General features: G+C 45.8%; 1 protein-coding gene across 1 annotated transcript; it reads right to left on the minus strand.

Moving 5' to 3' along the window:
• Positions 1–772: 772 nt before the first annotated feature.
• Positions 773–18789, minus strand: kank2 (KN motif and ankyrin repeat domains 2). The gene is made up of 13 exons (XM_030408366.1): positions 18671–18789; positions 11902–11987; positions 8967–9049; positions 7305–8666; positions 6770–6979; positions 6576–6684; positions 5757–6389; positions 5576–5663; positions 4131–4350; positions 3733–3875; positions 3306–3506; positions 3128–3226; positions 773–2282 (listed from the first exon to the last, which is right to left on the minus strand). The coding sequence occupies exons 3-13, from the start codon at positions 9001–9003 to the stop codon at positions 2226–2228; spliced, it is 3159 nt and encodes a 1052-aa protein (XP_030264226.1). The 5' UTR covers positions 9004–9049; positions 11902–11987; positions 18671–18789; the 3' UTR covers positions 773–2225.
• Between the last annotated feature and the right edge of the window lie 1012 nt (positions 18790–19801).

The following is a 19801-nucleotide window of genomic DNA, read 5'->3' on the forward strand; positions in this document are numbered from 1 at the left end:
ATTTTCTTTTCACATGATAAAGTATTAGTTCACATGTGAAAATACCAGAACCATTATCAGATCTTATAAAAGTCACTATATGAGGCTCTTTTTTAGCTCTATCCTATTTTAACAGTCTGTCACAGGCACTGACTTCAGCCAGGCGGCTCCTAAATTGCTGCAGCCTGTGTCACAGTCCACCTGTTCTACTGTTTCGATACTAATCCTGCATTTAAGTCTTAAAGCTTAAAGATCAGTTCATTGTTTCCCGTTTATCAGATGAACTAATAGGAGGTTTCTATCCAGTGCCTGCACCGTCACGCTTCACAGCATGCACAGTAAGGTCATTTTGTTCACAACTCAAAGAGATTTAGTTTACTTAGAGGAGTGAACCAGAAAATATTTGCAGTTAAAAGGGTGGAATCAGAGAATTTTGACTTATTCTCCCCTTAAAATGACTCACTTTGATTATGGAAAGTAGTTTGTCATCATGAGTGACACTGAAAATGATTAGATTGAATTGAAGTGTACATATGAAATTAAATGGGTCACAACAGCTGGGACAGTTGTGATGGTTTTGGGACTCTTGATGACACTGGCTGGCTTTACTTTAGTAAACTGTGCTGCTCAGTGTTGAGGGAACAACTGTTGGTGTTTGGACGCCCTCTAGTGGACATTTCCTGACATGCACAACCATCATGAGGGGGCTTTTAATTATGTTTCTCGACCAAGAGAATCATTGCTATTATAATGTAGCACAAACAACAATAATAATAATAACAAATGCAACAGAAACAGTGTGGTCCACATTTATTAATCCATCGAGAAACACAATCTAGAATTTTACACAAACCTTCATAAAACATAAACCAAGGAGCTGTGCGATTACATAAAGTAGGTGTGGGTTTAAAAATCCTAAATGTATAAAAAAAGGTAGATACTTAAATTAAAAACTTGAGACTTTATAAAAAATTCAGTCGCTTAAAAGTGAATATGAAAACTGTGAAAAAATCTTTAAAAAGCAATAGAAATTTTTTTGACATCAATAGCCTATGCACTTTTCTTCAAGGAATGTGATTTCAGGCATCATAACTACCGGTTTATATTGACATATATTATTTTGATATTCACATCTTACATGGCCCGTCCTTTAAAGTCACCCAATCAGTCACTTTCTAGTTCCCTGACAAAATCTCACCGGCTTCTCCGGCGCTTTCAGTCGTTTCTCAACAAAGTCTTGTTAAATCGTATAAGCACAGAATAAAACAAACACAGATACACTCTACGCCTTCTCTCCAACCATCCAAAATACCTTCACGTACAAAAATACAAAGACCATCGTACCGTCGCCTTCAGAGAGTAATGCTGACACCTGTCTTCCTTCACACTTGATGCTAGGCCTGTGCTAACATTATCACCACAATATACAGTGTCACCGAGCTGTTAGGAGAGATACATCTTTGGGTTTTATTTTGGGGGAATGTGGTCGACACATATGTTATTTTTGTTTTCTGGTTAAAAAGGTGTAATAACTTAACCGTTGCCTGGGAAATAAAAAAATCTTGAGCCTTGGAGGTCCTGTATTAAGAATTAAAAAAAAAAAAAAAATCCATATCAAAAATACTCTAGAGTAAATAAATCTTGTGTATAAATATTGATAAACTGCTGTTGTGTTGTTTTCTGTACTCTAGCACCAATGAGCTCGTTGATGCAAGGACACTTATCCATGAGAGGGGTGGCTTTTGTTATTCCAAATGGCTGTGATGGTCACACACACATAATGATGCTACTGCATAAGAGCTATTGTACACGTTACAATGAAAACACATCGCTCTATGACGCAACTAATACAAGAAACATACGGAGTAAAACAACACGTGTATAATGATGAACAGTGTAGAGTAATGTCGTGAACAGTTTTGACTTGTAAGTGCTCCTTAAATCAGGGCTGACCACCGGATCACCGCAGGACCAGACTGTTCTGTACCAAACAAGTAATCCACGTCTTCAACCACCGCTGTGACTTCAAAAAAAAAAAAATAGGACCACTGTGTAAAAACAAAGCAATGGATAACAATGGTGAAAGCCGTCGTGTCATTATCTGCACGTTATAATGGTATTAAATTATGGCAGGTGAGAACAAACGCACACACAAACTCGTTGTTTCTATTAATTACACAGATGAAAGGGAATCACACTGTAATATGAGAAGATGCTGTGGATTGGCTGTCGAGCCGGAGCAGAGTTTATTTTGTTTCACCAGAAGGAGGAGAAGAGCCCAAGAGAGGAGACTTCGGTGAAACCTAGACAAGGAGAAAAACAAAAAAGGGGGAAAAAAAGGTTTGATTGTTGTTAAATTGGTTCATGAGTGTTGGTTCAATGATCAGCCACAACATGAACACCACAGGCGAAAAAGAGAATCCAGTCGCAATACGTTTCTACGAAGCCCTGATATGTTGAAACTTTTCTTTACATTTCCATTTTCCATTTTATGTTGGGACAATGCTTACGGTCTGGTTTCATGTAGGTACAAAAACTGTTCGGTTAGGCTTAGGATACGATGATTTGGAAATAAGGCTAGAAATCTCCCGATGTCTTGTTCAAATGATGTGCTTTAGTTGCCCCAAAGACGGTGGCAAAATGTTCCACAATGTTGGTTGAAGTGGTCTCAACCCCAGATCGGTCTTGTCTCATAGATGCTCGACTGAAATGGGATCAGGGGAATTTGAAGGCCTGGTCTATACCTGGAGTTCTTTCTCACCTTCCATGAACAATTCCTGAACAATTTTGGGGGTGTTGCAGGGCGCATTATCCTGCTCAGGAGACCCACTGCTATTTGGGCGTGCTGTTGCCACGAGGAGATGTACTTGGTTTATATATGTCAGGTGGTATTCACATGAATGTCAGGACCCAAGGTTTCCAATGGAGGAATACTGCATTGTAACCAGATGATCAATGTTATTCACTTCACCTGTCAGTGGTTTTAAAGGTGTGGCTGATCGGAAGATGCTATCTTTATCTAGTCTATCCTTGCACACATTACACTGTGCCTTGTTGAGGCAACTGTGAGTGGTAAAATCAGTGGTCTTCTTCTGTGACGGATGTTTTCCTGTATGCTTCTATGTTAGCAGAGTACTGAAGTACTCACAGGGGACGGAGGCTTTGCAAAGTTGAGGTGAGCGTACAGAAGCACAGCGATGTCATTCTGGCTGGCCTCCAGGGCGATGGACAGAGCAGTGCTGCCGTCCTGCAAGAAACGAGAGGATGACGGTGAAACGACGGGTAAAACACAGACAGAGAAAGAAGGAAGGGAAATGTGTGCTTACATTATCGGTGAGAGTGGCGTCACAGCCCGGCACAGACAGTAGCTGACGCACGATGTCCACGTGACCGTGTTCGCAGGCACACATGAGCGCCGTGGAGCCGTCGTCATCACGGATGTTGACCTGTGCTCCGCAGGACAGCAGCGCCCGCACCATGTCCCCTCGACCGTGGCTGACCGCAAGCATCAGCGCCGTCTGACCAGCCTGCAAACACATTATTCGAAATCTTACAACATGTAGGTCCAATTTCAGTAATAAAACTGATTCAGCATCTTGACTGCATTTGTTTACATGCTGCAGCTCGCATCTGCTGACAAACTCTTCAGTATTATCAGGAGGGAGCAAATGTAAGTGCTCTGTGGGAGAAAGTCTCATGGGTCTGATTGTTGTTTGGAGCTGCAGTACAACCTAAGAGCAGCAGAGGGCGTACCTGGCTAGCCTTGGCGTTGACGTCCCCAGTGCGCAGCAGCTGCAGGACGGTTTGAAGGTCGCTGTCTGAGTGGAAGGCAGCCAGAGCTGTCAGCATGATGGCCGTGTAGCCCGCCTTGTTCTGCTTGTCAGCATTGCACAGGCCTGTCAGGTGTAGAGGGGCAATCAGTTTGACAGGTAGTACAACAGCAGCCCAAACAATGACAGGGATGTATGACATGTTGGGGACGATGTGTGACACTCAAATCAAATGACTGAACTCAGGGAAACACTTCAGCACTTGACTCAACCGGATGAAGAGGAGTTTAACTTTATACTCATGTTATCTTGAATGCTTTAGTTAATATCCTTCACTCACACACACACACACACACACACACACACACACACACAGCTCACCAGTGTCCAGCAGCAATTTCACCACGGGGAAGTTGGAGTGGGAGACGGTGTAGTGGAGCGCCGTGTTCCCGTTGCCGTCTGCCATGTTGATTACAAACTCCAGCAGCTGAGGGGAGAGGGAGGCGAAGGTGCTCATGTAGGCCTTGACGACGGCCGTGTCCGCCGCTTTGTGACAGGACACACGCAGCCACTCCTGCAGCACGGTGGTGTAAGCCGCCCTCTGAGATCAGACACAATGAGGACGATTAGAGACGCGAACACACTTGACAGACTGTTGGGGAAATGCAAGAGAACAGCTCGCAGGCCCGCAGACTGACCACGGTGACTGTATTAGGATCAAAAAATGAGAAAAGGCTTCGTTGGAAACCGAGTCCTTGCAAAAATGCTGAAAAAGATGAAGAAAACTGAGTCTAGAGTCAAGTATTTTTTAACCTGAGCTTGGTTTTGTTGTATTAATGATGAACGGGCCGCAGTGACAGCAATCTAATCTTTGTGGACATCTTTAAATGTGATATGAGGTGATGTGAAAGTATCCCTACAGAAAATCCCTCTTTGAATAACCAGAAGCAGCCAATATGTCGCTCTGTTCAAAGCCATCGTGAAGAAAATTTATCATTGTGAAACTCGACAAAAACAAGATAAAACTCATCAGAACTGTCTTGGTTCGTCTCTCCGCTCATCAATCACCAACTCTGGTTCTGGCTTGAACAAAATAAACCTTTAACTCTCAGCGTTAGATGATCAAATATTCTGGCTCCGCCGGCTGTTTTCTCTGCTGCTTCTCTGTTTTCCTCTCAGAGGGTTTTTCACATCTGACACAGCGAATTAAGGATTTATTTCAACCAAACCAGAGGTGATGATTAGCCACTATGGTTTTGGTTAATTTAATTTTGCTTTTCTGTCGAGTTTGAATCAAGCATGTTTTACGATGATAAAATGACTGTTTCTGTAAATGGAATCTGGTGGACTTGGCTGCGGCTGTTTCTGGTTAGACAAAAAGGATTTTACTGCCTCACAAAAATGTCAAGATTTGCAGGGATCCTTTCCATGATGTTGTCAGACACTTGAACAACAACAATGTGAGACTGCCTGTGGCACAAACACACACTTTGATCGTCAGAGCTGCCCTGGAGGATCACATGTCGTGGCTCCCGGCTGAGGCGATCAGCTGGACCGACTCTGAAACTTTCTGTACCTTTCAGTGGTCTACACACCAGAAAGAGAAAGTACTGGAATTCCTTTTATAACTGTCTTCTCCTGAATAATTCAAACATGTAGAGATGCAGCGCACATCTTATACTGCAGGAAACCTATCACACACACATGTCAGAGTCGGGACAGAGTGGTTCACAACTGAGTTTCCACTTGATTGTGCTTCCTGGAAAGCAGTATTGACACTGACTGGATTATCCTGATTAAATGAAGTGAACAAAATGAACACCTACTGCTCCTTGTTGGCTGAAGGCATTGGCGTCCCCGAGGGCTTTCTGCAGGGCATGAAGAGCCGACATCAGGCCGTCACTCAGCTCCAGTCTGAGACAGACGGGGAGACAACAACATCAGTCACTAATCCTCACACACATTATGTTCCTATCAGTCTGTCTGTTAACCGTGTGTGTGTTTTACCTGACTTGTTTGGCTGGCGCTGTGGCAGTGTCATTCGCGACACTTTCAGCTGCTGGTTGTAACTCTGACCGGCTGCTGAGGACGGTTGTTTCTGACTGGGCGCTGTATTGCTGCTTGGTGATCTCAGTCGTTTTAGTGACACACGGCGATGAAGAACAGGTAACTGAGGACTTCACGGAGCTTTGTCCAGGAGTGGATTCAGTGCTTGATGATGTGGAGGTGACGTCCCGGGTGACTGTGTGTTTTTCTGATGGCTGGTTGACGGTCTCTGTAGAGGCAGGATCGTTTGCCGGACATGGAGGAGTTACAGTGGAGACCGAGGCTGGTGGCTGTGAGGCACAATTTTGTATAACAGTGTCCGGCGCTAGTGACCGGGGGGGTTTGTCTGGCGGTCTTGTGTCTACAGTTGCAGACTGGCTGGGACTCTGCTGCGAGTCTGGAATGACAGTTTTGACGGCAGTCTGTTGAGGTACACTGTTGATTTGTGGAGGCTGGGAGGCCTGGCTGTGGGTTATTTGCTGGTGCTGGGCGGCTGACTCTGGCAGTTTTTCTCTGGCTTCGTGATATTCGCTGGAGTCGCTCGCCTCATCGGAGCTCTCGCTGCTGCTATCGTCTGATGACGTGGACTCATACCTGCAAGACAACGAAACACTTCAGTGGCAAACATCTCCAAGTCTTTGTAACTCACATCGGTTTTGTCAATGTAAGAATATAAGCAAGGTAAACACATGCATTTCTACTTATATCTCTTACAGTATAATCTTGGCGAGAACAGGAGGAGTAATTGCACAGCACTCAGTGGATGAACATAATACTTACCCTCCATTGACTCCAATGAACTGTAGATTTTTCTTTGTGGAGGGAGATCCTGGTTCACCTTCTGCTTTACGCTTCATAATGGACCTCAGGGAAGACTGTGGAGATGAGGCTGGAAAGGATAACAGTGATCACACTTACAGCAGGAACGTGATGTGGCAGAAGTCGTAACGGGGTGTTTTGTTCAGTCCAGTTACCTGTCTTTGGGCCTTCTTGTGACTGGACAGCCTCTGTGGATGTATGCAGGTGTGTCTCCCCTTCTTTAGGATGCATCAAAACAGTCTGATTGCCAGGCGCGCCTACAGCAACGACAGGAGTGGCGACAGGTACCGAAGTGGACAGCTCGCTCTTTAGGACGTCGCGCACTTGCTTGGAGCTGACTGCAATCGGCAATTCAACTGGACCGTCTGTGAGACAGAAAAAAGACTTTAATAGTCAAATTCATACATCTGGACAAAATCTGGCACAATTCCAATACAACAGTAATTCAATAAATCCTGGTTTATAACGTGTCAGGGGTGCTGATTCAGGCTGCAGATAGTGGTGGGGTTGTGTTATTCTTTAAACTGAAGTGTTTCTAATGTTTTGTCCGCTTACATCAACATCTAAAGTGACACAGCAAACAAATATGGAACATTATGACATTCCCGAAGCATTGGACTGCATTAGACAGTTCATATAAAGGTCACACACTAGTAACTGAGTGTCCTCGATCCTACACTACCCGCTGACCTTCAGCTTGTCCTCTGTGGTGACCCTCCACGACTCCAGCAGCTGGTTGAAGCGAGGGGGAGCTGCAGGTTTCTGCCCGGAGCAGAGTGCCCACCTCCACCACTTTGGGCTGCTCCAGTGTGTACACCTGGATTCCCACAGTCCTCTGTTCCCTCTGTTGCGGCAGCTGAGTGAAGCTGACCAGAGTGTGCAGGCTGCAGCCTTGGGGCTCCTGCCAGCCCATGCTGGTGGCTATGACTGGATGCTCTGGCTGAGGCGCGTTCTGGACTGTTTCGGCCTGCTGCTGTGCACTCTGCAGCTCCTGCATCGTCCTCTTTAGCTGGCCCTCAAGCTGACCCACTTGATTCTTAAGAGCCTCTGCTTCTGGCAGCAGCCCCAGATCCTCCTCCCGAACCCAGACTCCCACCTGACGACTGCCCCTTGTGTCCTCTGGTCCCACTCCGATGGTGCGTACTTCTCGCTTTGCATCCGGTCGCGCTCCACCCACAATCACTGTGTCCTCGATCTCACACCCCGAGTCTTGCTTGGAGCCCTCAGGTGTGGTGGGAGACAGTGGCCCCGCTGGCTTGTTGCTGCTCTTAGCTCCATTATTCGCCTCCTCCTCAGGGATGTCGATGTAGAGCTCTCCTCTGGTGCGACCTCGGCTGAAACCCAGAGTATGACCTAGAAACTTCTGGCTCTTCAGCTGGACGCTGAGCTGCCGCTTCTCCTCCTGCAGCACGGAGATTTTGACCTGCAGCACAGGGATGGTCTTCACCTGCTCCTCCAGCTCTCTTATCTTCCTGAGGGCTGCAGCCATCTGCTCCCTGACATGCTGCAGGTGTGCTGGTGTTGGGGTCACTGGAGTGGAAAGGCCAGAACTCAGTGGGGTGAAGGATCCGCCTCCCCCTTGGGCTCGGTTGAAGCTGTGTGCACTGCTCAGAGAGGTGTTCGAGCCTGCCACACTGCTGTGCATGCTGCCAAGGTTGGAGAATCTCCGCCCCTCTTTCTCCTCCTCCAGCTTCCTGCGTGCATCCAGCAGGGTCTTCTCCACCCGTGCAGTGCTGAAGCTGGGCCTGTGCGACGTGTGGTAGCCTGGGGCACAGTAGGAGAAGGAGGAGTGCCGGCTGTCCATGCTGGTGTTGGAGCACAGAGACTCTGTGGAGGTCCACCAGGAGCCGGTGTAGCCATAGCCGCGGGGCAGGGAGCCATACCGTGGCCGTCGCTGGATAGGCACCTTCTTGATGGTGTTTCCCTTCTCTATGTCGTTAACATATTTGAGGAAGTCTAGGTCCAGACGGTATCCATAGGGGGTCTCCACTGAGTAGGGCGCCTCCTGTTCTTTGCCGTGCAGGGAAGGGGGAGCAGGCGGGTTGAGTTTCCCTGAGGGGGAAGGAAATCAACTTTAAACAAACGGAAATCTGCGTCTAATCTTGGGCTCAGACTTCAGAAAATAGCTGTAACTTTGGGCTTTAAGAAACAATCAGTAAAATAGGTTCAAAGTGGAGAGGTGCAGTCACTATAACCCGACCTTGTCAAGTGTCTGAACAGTGCAACTATTAAGTCACTTTAAAGTTGTCTGAAAGTTTAAATCACATAAATAACAAAAATAATTAGTTATCTTAATAAAACATCACTAAAATGTGGAACAATTTCAGTAAAAAAAAACAACTGGAGGTGCACCTGGGAAGCCGGGGTCCATATGCAGCACCTGAGCCATTCTGAGTCTGTGGCAGCCAATCAAACAGTCACCCACGAACTCTCACCTGCGGAGGAACAGAGACATGTCGACTCATTAATAAGCACACAAGAGAAGTTTAAAAAAAAAGAACATGAGTTATTTTGCTTCCAATAATATGAAGCCAGTTCAATAATAAATGAGGATGTGTGCAGGACAAAAATAGCATTTATCTGGACATTTTATAAGTTGACGACAAAGATGTGAGTCTGCAACAGATGATTGCTCTTTTTGACCCTACTGTTCCCTTTTGTTCCCGTGAAGGTCAGAAATAGTTTTATTGTTTCTTTCTCTACTTCACCCTCGTGCACCCTTTCTAAATTTATCCCTTCATTTTTTCGGAGCGTAGTGGGTCACACTCGATTGTGTGTTTGTTTCGGATAGCATTCAGAGATGAGGAGTTACAGGGGAAAGTTTCCTGGCAGCTAATTCCAGGACAGAGGTTTTGAGACTGCCAGTTACAACCTTATTAGGAATCATCTGTGCACGCTAACTTCGCCTCTCAATTTAGGGTTTACAGACACTCTCTCCTCTTTCTCTCCCCGCTCTCTCTCCACATCTCACCCCTCCTGCTTCTTCTCTATTTGTGCTTCTTTTATGTTTTTTCTGGTGCTTTCTCCCCCGCTCGACGTCAGCTGATGATCAGGAGGTTTCAGCCGGTCGCTGTCTCGCACTCCCTCCACATTCACTCGCTCATTACTTCAGCACAGAAGGCATAGTGAAACGCTGCGCACTTCAATGCATTTTTCATACCAGGGGTAATGCATTTTGACTCTTACAAACACAAGATTGTGCTTTTTCCTCCCACAGAGAGCAACACAGTGCCAGCGACGACAGAGAGCCCACAAGGCCAGTGCCTCTGAGTTTGTGTCTGCTTGGAAAAGATTAACTTTCTAGGTCATCACTTTGTGGGAACCGGGGATGTAATGTTTAAGCCACCAGCAGCATTAGTCAGTCGAACACCGTTATATTACTTCAAGCAGCTAAGACCAGAAGTTTGGACTGCAAACCTCCTCTTTGTTTTTGAGGGCAGACTCAGTTCACTTCACTTCACGTTTCTGTTCCTTCAGCTTCTTTAAGTCGAGCTCTCACTCTTTCTCCCTCCCTCTCTCTCGCTGTCTTGTGACCGTAGACAGTGCTTGCTCGTTTGTGAAAAGTAGGACACTTGGAAACACTGACGAACTGGACTTGGTATTTTTGAAGTCCTGCAGTCAGTTTAATGTCCCGGTGCGATTCCTCCCTTATCTGTGCCCCTTCATCACCCTCTCATACCAAGATAGCCACACACTCCGAGGCATGGAAATACTGTACGTGTGCACGCACAGACACTGAGAGAATAAAAAGTACTCCTCGCTCCACTGTGATGAGATTACCAACAACAAGCCGTCTATTTTTTAGCGTACAGCTGAGGAATTTATCGGATGTCCTTGATGTTAATCTTAAGGCTTCCTTACACTAGATCTTTTAGGGGGGGGGGGAAGAAATAGAGAGAACTGCTGTAAGTTGAAAAAAAAAAAAACGAAATACGCCAAAAACTCTCTTTCATCCAACATGAATGTGTTTTATCTGATCTGGAATAAGCTCATCAAATGTTCTGAGTGTCTGTCTGGGTAGTGTGGACTGAAAGTGTCAGATTGATTACGTGCTGCATGTTGTACAGTGCGGTCTGGGTATGACTGCATGTGTGGGAAAGTGAGACCAGGACAGGGAGAAGGGGAGTGGTTGGGAGAAAGCAGGCGTGTGTGAGTGTACAGGAGGGTGGAGGACAGCGCTGACAGGGGACAGTGGATGAGGTATAATTAGAATCTGCACTTCAGCGACCAAACGTCCCAGCCCAGCAGACGAGACTGACACCGTCCACTCGACTCCTCTTTGAATCTTACAGTGCGGTATCCTTCAAATCACGTCTACACACACAAAGTCAAATGTCTGGGTGCCATTCCTCCCACATCACTCCCTCAAGCCTCCACATCTGCTTCTCCAGCAGTGGCTCACTGGCCGTTTCAGACGTGTTAGCCTGTGTGTACGTACGTACCCTCCCTGAGTGTGTGTGTGTTTGTGTGTGTGTGTGCAGGGTGGAGAAGCTGACCTTCCTCCCTCTCTCCCAGCTCTCAAACAGAGTTCCTTTGAGATGACATCTGAACAGAAACCAGTGTGCGCTGCCCCTCCCCAGCGTCACACCACCATTTTGGCTCCATCCAGGACAAATGTCTTGCCCCTATTATACCCCCTCCTCCTCTACCTCCCCATACAGCTGCATACCATACTAACGGAAGCGAACATCGCCTGGTTTACTCCCTCTATCCCCTGCTATTAAGATTAAGACAGCCCTCGGGGGGTAAAATGCAGGTCATCCAGCACAAATTGCATGTCTGCGGTATGTCCTGTAAGATGTCACGAGAATAACTGCATTATACCCAAGTGTCCTCGGCCTCTCGCAGCACGCAGTGCAAAATGTTTGTTTTCGCGAGGCAGCTTCAGGTTTATTCATTTCAGCTGAACTCCTGCATCTGCAGGATTAAAAACTGGATCTGATTAACAGTGTGTATATACATTCTTGTCTCTTTGGTGTGTCAGAGGATTGAGACCACCCTGACAAGTAATTTAAGATGCCAGGCTTCATTTTGAGGTCAGCTCTCCCAAGTTTATCAAACTCATTGCTTCCATTCATTGAGTCACCTTATTATTATTGCCATTACAAAGGATTAGACCTCAGTATTGCTAAGTCAGAAATACCACTCTTCCCGCCACCCAGAGAAGATCTTTATGGATTTTTCCACTGCCTTACTGACTCTCTCAGCCATTGCCGATTACTATTCTGCTCAAGCTTGGGAATGGTTTGTGAATTAGGAAAAGAGGGATTTATTTTCCGCTTCATACCAGCTGCTCGCGCTGCAAGGACGCGGATCACTCCTCCCCGGGCTCCTTGCTCTCCCTTCCTTTTCTTGCGCTCTTACAGTCAGCACCTGTGGGAAACAAGAAAAAAAAGGAAATTTTAACTTTTGCGGTCACGGCTTTCTGATTGTAGCAGTGTGCCGGCCACAAAAAATCTAAATCACATGGATATAAAAGGAGACATGCGGACAAGTAGTCATCAGGGGACGTCGATTAAAAGGTGCGCAGCTCTGTTGACACGGAGATGAAAACAGACTTATGACAGGTTACAAAAGAGCCGCCCCCCACACGAGCGTAAACACAGGTTGCGGCAGAGCCAGTAAAAACATTCCCATAACATTCCAGTGGTTTTGACTGACACGCCGGATGTGAACAATATACCTCCATGAAATGCCAATCACACCCTCATACTGTAGTGCAGCCGGATCCAAGCTTAGCTTCCTAGAAACACTCCCCACCCCATTCCTCTCCCCAATTAAAGGCTCTCTAATCAATTCAAGGCTGGGAACCTCCCTGCCATGTGATTGGGCAATGTTTTCTGTTTTCTTGCGCCTGCGACTAACACTACCAAATCCGCTGGTACACACACACACACACACACGCCCCTCCAGGTCTTGTGGGAACTGCCGTCATCTGCACAGATCACCTTTAAAGACTTAAAGCCAGACTGATTTCATGAGCCTTATAATGCGTTCCCTTCGTGGACAACACAGATGTGAACCGTGAGATTCAACCCCTGTGTGTGTGTGTGTGTGTGTGTGTGTGTGTGTGTGTGTGTGTGGGTCCGCCAGATAAGCTGCATGAGCGCGTCTGCTGATTCTCACACTTTGACTCGTACGGTCGACATTTTGTCGGAGGGTCCCGCAGCCCCGAAGAATACTGATGGCTGACCTTTGCATAATATCATAACAGGATTTATTGTTGTTCACTCTATTGTTTTACGCTGTTGTCATGCCAATACCGCAGAGGGTGGAAGGATGGGGGGGGGAGAAACAGACCTTTTAGACTGGAACGACAGCCAAATCACAAAGAGCCATTCATTCGGCCTCTAGTTCCACAGCTGGTTCTAATATAAAGCGAGGAGGGGCATCCCAGAGAGAGGGAGACAGGGAGGAACAGTGTGTGTATGAGTGTGTGGCGAAGGAAATTTGCCTCAAAACAAACAAACAGTTGATGAGGTGCTGTTATAGACCCAAACACTGACAAACACTGCAAATACAGAGAGCAGGACTGAGTGATTGATATCTAGACCCAGAAAATGACCGGCTATCTGCGCAGCTAATTGTGTACGACAACACAATATTATGAATGTGATTATAGAAAACGTATATACCAAAATACTCCCAAAGGACGGGATCAGAGACTATATGGAGCATTCAGTCTTAACCCCGATGGCACATGCTTGTGTAAGACAAATACCGAACTTTACTGGAGACAACTTGAACTCCCATCGCCTCCCACACAGCACAGATGAAAACACACAGATCCCCCCCCCCAAAAACACTGACACTGGCCGCGGCCTGAAGACTCCCACAGCTCAACAAACACAGCTGTAGCTTTCAAATTGATTTATTCAGGTAAGGGCACCAGTGATGTGAAAGCAAAGTGATTTAGCAGGTTTTAATTTGTCTGTGAATCCAACGGTGGGATGATGATACATTGATGATTTACTGCTTATTATCCTCTAATGAGCAGCAACATTTTGACAACAAGTGAGTTAAAGGTCACTGCTTTTTCCGCTGCATGCGTGACTCTCATCATACCAGGCTAATTGATGCGGCGAACCAGGAAACGGTGTGTTGCAATGGTCTGGTGTCTGATGAAGAAAGGGTTACAGGAAAGGGAGCTCCATCTTTCTATTCCCAAAGGATCCAGAAACAACCCAGGCACTTCCTCCCGGCCCAGGAGAAAGAGTAACAAGGAGGAGGAGAGCATAAACGAGAAGGGAAAATAAGGAACAGGGGTAAGAGGGAGAGAAAGCAGGGGAGAGTAGTACAGTATGTGAGGGAGGGTGGGAGAGAAAGAGTGGGAATGTGAGGAAAGAAAGGCAAAACTGCCAGAGGAGGAGGGGGGGGGGGGAGAGAAAAAAAGAAATGCTGCTGAGAGTTTTAGATGGAAACTTCTCGAATGAGAAGACCATGACTGCTCTCTGATTTGGACTCCAGTCGTATGAATCACAGCAAATCCTGACACCAGAATGTAGTCAGCTGCTGTTGACGCAGGGGGAACAGCAGAAAGAGCGCCTCGCGATGAGTATATAAAGTTTCAAAGGACCTTCGCTGATAGTCTTAAATGGCTCCGCCTAGAAGATTACCATCATTTGCGCATTCCACCCCTAAAAATAGGCCGACAATAGAGAATCCCAACGAGAAGCTACACTTTGTCTTGCTAAAAAAAGATGACTGTTGTTCAGAGGTTTTTTTTCTTTTTCCTCAGAGAAGCAGGCCGCAGAGACCAGAATATAGACATATACAATACACTGAAGAGTATTAAATTTGAGATAAAGATCACAGCGGGAGGAGGAGGAGGTTGTGAATCCATCCAGTAGGACTTTCTTTGTCCTCCTCGTGACTCTGCAGCACAGATGGCTTCATTCAGCCAACTGGTCCTCGATGAATAATAAATCAGAAAGATTATAACAAAACTCTCCCCTGAACAGCCAAAGAATGCTTACTGTAGAAGCAACAACAGCCACTTGTCAACCAGCATAAATTGGCTGGCGCGTGTACGTCACTGCCTGTCAGACGTAACGTAACGAGGCCAGATGATCTCATATCAACATGGAAAAGACTGTGTGCTCGTATGTGGACATGTGGACATGTGGTTTAACCTCAGGACAGTGAAATCATAATCCAATGGGACGTCCCCCTCCAGGACTGTCTGCCCTTTCACAGAAAGCCCTGTTTTTTACATTAAGGAGTGTTGGTGTGGAGGAACAGACGGCACTGGGCTGAGCCGTCTGCTGCTGGCTAGAGTACGGCCAAGGGGAGGGGCCGGCCAGCTCCCATTACTCCTGGAACAGGAGCAGAGTAAACACCCGCCAGCCCGCTATTGGTCATTGTGCTGACCTCCGACAGGAAACTGAGCAAGGGTGGGGCTGAGCAGCAAGGAGCGGCACCGGAAAAAAAGGACAAAAAAAAAAAAGGGCATTTGGGAGAAATTCCTGTGCAGTTGTGGAGGTGGGGATTAAGAATGATGCAGAGCAGAAAGGCCCTTTCTGAGGAAACAGTGAGGGTCTGGAGGGGTGGAAGACGAAGTCCAGACGGCAGTAGGACGGGTGGTGGGGAGCCGGTCAGAGCAGCGATGGGGTTAAAAGCTGAGGTCAGCATGCGATGTGGTACCGGGCGGAGAGCCCAGCAGAGCAGAGGAAGTAATCTGACTGCAGCGGTGATGTAGTTAAAGTGGTTCCCTCTCAGGGATCTTATCAATTACTTCCTGATTCAATGAGAGCTGTTCATCAAAAGTCTCTGTGGACATAAAGACAACAAAACGGGGCAGGGAAACATCCTCCAACATGTTTGTGTGCCTTACTGGACAGAAAAGCCCATCTTGCTTTTCTGAGCGATTAACGTATTAAAGCAGATCAAGTCAGGTTATTTGAGCAGATAATGAATTACTGTCCCCCGTACCTCAAAAGCCAGATTAGACCATATGTTCACTGAAAGCATTACTATAGCTGCTTCCCCAATTAAGACAGCTAAGTAGGAGTATTAACCTTTACTGTCTTCCCCTAAATAAAGCTGATACTGCTTCTGCAATAATGCGCCGTATGTTTATCCCTAATTCATGAATTAATAAACCTCTAAGAACGTCTGTTTTTTTGGAAAACCCTGAAAAAGTACATTTACTTTCCAAGGAACAATGTTCAGGTACTTGTGCTTAACTTGAACATTTCAGTTTTCTGCTTTTCACTGCACTACAGTAATGTGATAACTTCAGTTTGACTTTGCCGGCTGTATGCAGCATCTGAGCCAAAACAGCACATTTTAAAATGGATTATTTTATCAGCAATTGGACAGAAAAACACTGATCCTGATCAGAAAAAATGCTGAATGTCGAATATGATAATCAGTCGATAAATACTACAAAGCTGATGCACACGTGTTTATATATGTATAATTTACTATTACTTGTACGTTTGATACTTATGTACATTTAATATCAGATACTTAAAGACTTCTATTCAAGGACTTTATGTTTGTATGGGCGACTTTCACTTTTACCAAAGTTATTTTTCAACACAATATCTTTACTTTGACTTCTGTGTACTTTTAACAACACTGTGGAAAATGTAAAAACTTTTTAACTTGGGCGGGGCATGTGCAGATACAATTAAATAAATACCATTACCTCACTTGTACACTTTTATAAAAGGCTGTGATTACAGTTTACTGTTGATTGATCTGTGATGAATGAATTAGTTGTTTGGTCGATCAAATGTCTTGTGTCTTGTTTTGTCCACAACCCAAAGAGATTCAGATTACTGTCATAAAGGAGGAAAGAAACCAGAAGATATGGACATTTGACTTTTTCCCTAAAAATTTGTCGGAGATGAATTTAATAGTTGATACGTAATTGATCCACTCTGGCTTTCCTTATTACAAGTGATAAACATTGTCGTCTCTGCTGTTTCATCAGAGCAGATTATTCATCAGGCAGTAAAGATGTCTGGATTAGCAAATCAGTGGTCGACTCTAGACAGTGACAGACAGTCTCATGCAGGTTCAGGGTGTAATTTCATTATCCTCGCTAAACCATTTAAATGCCCGGCGTGTGGCCTAGTGTGCAAATGGGGTTTATAACCCTGCATTCCTCCACAGCACCCCTGGGTCCAAATGCTGTAATGAGACAATCACATTCCAGCTTGGTAAAAAAAAAGAAACTGCTGGAGGAAACTTCAGCTGCTGACAAACCTGAGCAGAGATCCCAAAACTGCAGTCTGGGGGACTCCCAGGGGTCCCAGATGGGATTCCAAGGGGTGGAGGAAAAGTCATTTTTCACTATTTTTACACTCTCACTCACTAGATCTCAAAACTAGTGAGTCATATTTGGAAACATTCAGATATTTGTTCACAAGAGAAGCCTGATACAAGAGTCCAGCGATAAATCATGACGCTTATCATGTTAATCTTTTTGTCGAAACTGTTGTTGTGTCCACCAGATTCGAATCACGATAAACCAATCAAATGCTGGACGGAGGGATCGAGCCACCCACACGACCAGCCCATGTGATGGACGTGAATGACAGGACAGAGCCCGACTGAGCGCCACGCAGCTGCCACAATCTGTGGCTGTTCACTGGAAGGTGATTTAATACAGCCAGCAGCCCCCCATTACACAACAGCAGGACAGTGGTGTATTGTATGATGCAGTGTAACAGGCTGATGACTACACCACCCACATCCTGCCAAAGGTCTGCATGTCCCTCATCAGAACAACATCTGAAGTGTTTACTGATGAATCTGGACAGTCAGCTGCACTTATCATAAGTAATGCTGTCACATTAAGTTCACTGTTGAAACAAACAATCCTCCTCACTAACATAAAACACTCACATAGTCAAGGAGAGGACATTCTCCTCGCCTAATAAGGCCTAACAAATCTGTTTATTGGGGGAAATCAGCTCCCATTATGGCTTCTGCTCGATCCGAAAAGTTAAATCAGTTGAATGAGAGTTTAGTGCAGCTCTTCCCTCCTCAGGATCCAGCTGACACACGCACACACACACATACACACATATCTCCATCAGCCCTCATCCATCCTGTGAGGCTATAAACTCCCCTCGGTGTCCGCTGATCATCCGCAGGCGGCGAGACGAGCAAATGTGAGGGCAAAGCAGCAGCGGCGGCGGCGAGAAGCTGACGAACATCTGGAAGTGATGAAAACTCGCAGAATGCGCGGACCCACCCTCTCCCCCGAGCCTCCAGGCGTCACTCAGCTTTTCCCCTTTTCTTTTTTGTTTTTAAAATAAATGAAAATGCTTAAGGTTGTCGCAACCGATCATTTGTCAGGCATGTGGGGGGAAAAGTTTCCTAATGAAGGGCAAAACACAAATAAATGTGCTGCAACACGGAGTTTATTCTGAGCCGAATGCAGCGCTCAAAGTCCTGCTTTGATTAAAAGAGGGAAAAAGTTGAGGCCGTGCGGAGGAGAAACCTTTTCTCCGTGAGCCCTGTGTGACCATAATAATACACACTGTACATGATGGATCCAGCAGGGTTACTGTACACACAATGACGATTCTACTATATCATAATAAGAAAACCAAATAAAAGGAAGAATCTCTGCAAACAGATCATATGTGATAAATTCACCTTCATTTCATTTGGTTTTATTATAAAACATCTTTTATTATCATGATATTAAGGCGATTTGTCGTTAACGGCGCCTCCGTCACTGATGCTCTGAACAAAAAGAAACGCACCGAGAGACTCATCAGCAGTCTTCTCCAGGTAAACAAACACCACCGAGACATTATGACACCTAATTAGTCCGAGCAGCTGGTGCTGAGAGACAGTAATAATGATCTCAGGGAAGCTGCGGTGGTTCTGAGGGATGGAGGAGCCGTTACTTCGCGGGGAGAGGAGCGGAGAGGAGCGGAGCGGGGGAATGGGCTGAACCGACGCTTCACAAAAGAAGTCTCACTCACGAGAAGGCGCCTCGTCTGAAGCGCGTCAAAATACAAGAAAACACAGAGACGCACGCACAGAAACCCACGCAGAGACGAGAGGGGAACTTATTTAGCGTTTCTTACCTGCCCTCTGGAAATCCTTTCAGCCGCCTCGGCCCAGGAGCGCTCACTGACAGAGAGACAAAAACACCGCAGACAAGATGCTCCGCGCCGCCTCCCGCGTCTCTTAAAGGGCCAGCAGCCACGAGGCCGAACCGGGAGCCCCATCATCTACAGAGGGCTTTAATCATGGGAGAGGCCTTCTGCATGCTTCTTCATCATCATCATCATCATCGTCATCATCTTCCTCATGGAACACCAAACACCTTCATCAACCTTCAGTGACTTTAAAGGCTCATGTTCAAGGACCTCCAGGGAAGCATCCATGGGAGGGTGGTGATGGTAGAAGCAACCACATCTTTTACTGAAGTTAAAGTAGAAAAACCTCAAAGTACAATTACTGCATGACAAAATCTTAGGTCCACTGTGTATACTATGGATTATTATATTCATAATGATGTTTTCATTAGTGTATAATTACCTATAACTAAGAATTGCGGTGTTTTAGTTGTTGAGATTGAGTCGAGGGGTGTTCAGTTGGTTGCAATGTGAAACCACACCGCTAGTCCCCACTTAGTCCCACTAACTGTGACTGGACGTTAAAATAAAATAGATTTGAACTATTTTATATACAGTTGGGTATTGATCGTACAGTTTGCATGTAAAGTGTACAATGTTTGCATTGAGAAACATAAAGAAGTGTGAAAAATTAGCACTTTAATGCAGGACTCGAGTAAATTAACTTTTCACTGCTGCATGATGACCCTCTGAGCATTCAGGATATTAAGGACTTGCTAAGGAAGTTCAAGGGTCCCCATGCACAACAAAGACCGTCAATGGCAGCTGATAGCAGATCACCTAAACACTTTAGGGTGTCAATGACTTTCAAGCCCTTTTAAAGTGCTCAAAGGACCTACAAGGAATTGCGTGCAAGTACAACAAACTTCACAGATAGTATAAAAGAAATTTAAAGATACATCAAAGTACAAGTGAGGAACTCCAACGACCACTAAGGATCTTGCGGAACCTGTGTTGTTTTCATTTATCAGCAGATGAACCTTGATTGTCTCGTCATCTGTTTCCAGTACATCTGGAACAAACAGAGTGATCTTGTTAACTGGAAAACTTCCAGTCCTCAGCTCTGATTGATTGAGT

Source organism: Sparus aurata, chromosome 23, assembly GCF_900880675.1.
Source record: "Sparus aurata chromosome 23, fSpaAur1.1, whole genome shotgun sequence".
NCBI lineage: Eukaryota > Metazoa > Chordata > Actinopteri > Spariformes > Sparidae > Sparus > Sparus aurata.

What these genes read in the sequence shown, in the direction of transcription:
- kank2 (XM_030408366.1), bottom strand. Translation starts at nt 9,003, where the DNA reads ATGGCTCAGGTGCTGCATATGGACCCCGGCTTCCCAG. An exon ending in TATGGACCCCGGCTTCCCAG is followed by an intron (nt 8,667 to 8,966) that starts GTGCACCTCCAG and finishes CTTCCCCCTCAG; the next exon opens with GGAAACTCAACCCGCCTGCT. An exon ending in TCAACGCCAAGGCTAGCCAG is followed by an intron (nt 3,507 to 3,732) that starts GTACGCCCTCTG and finishes ATGTGTTTGCAG; the next exon opens with GCTGGTCAGACGGCGCTGAT.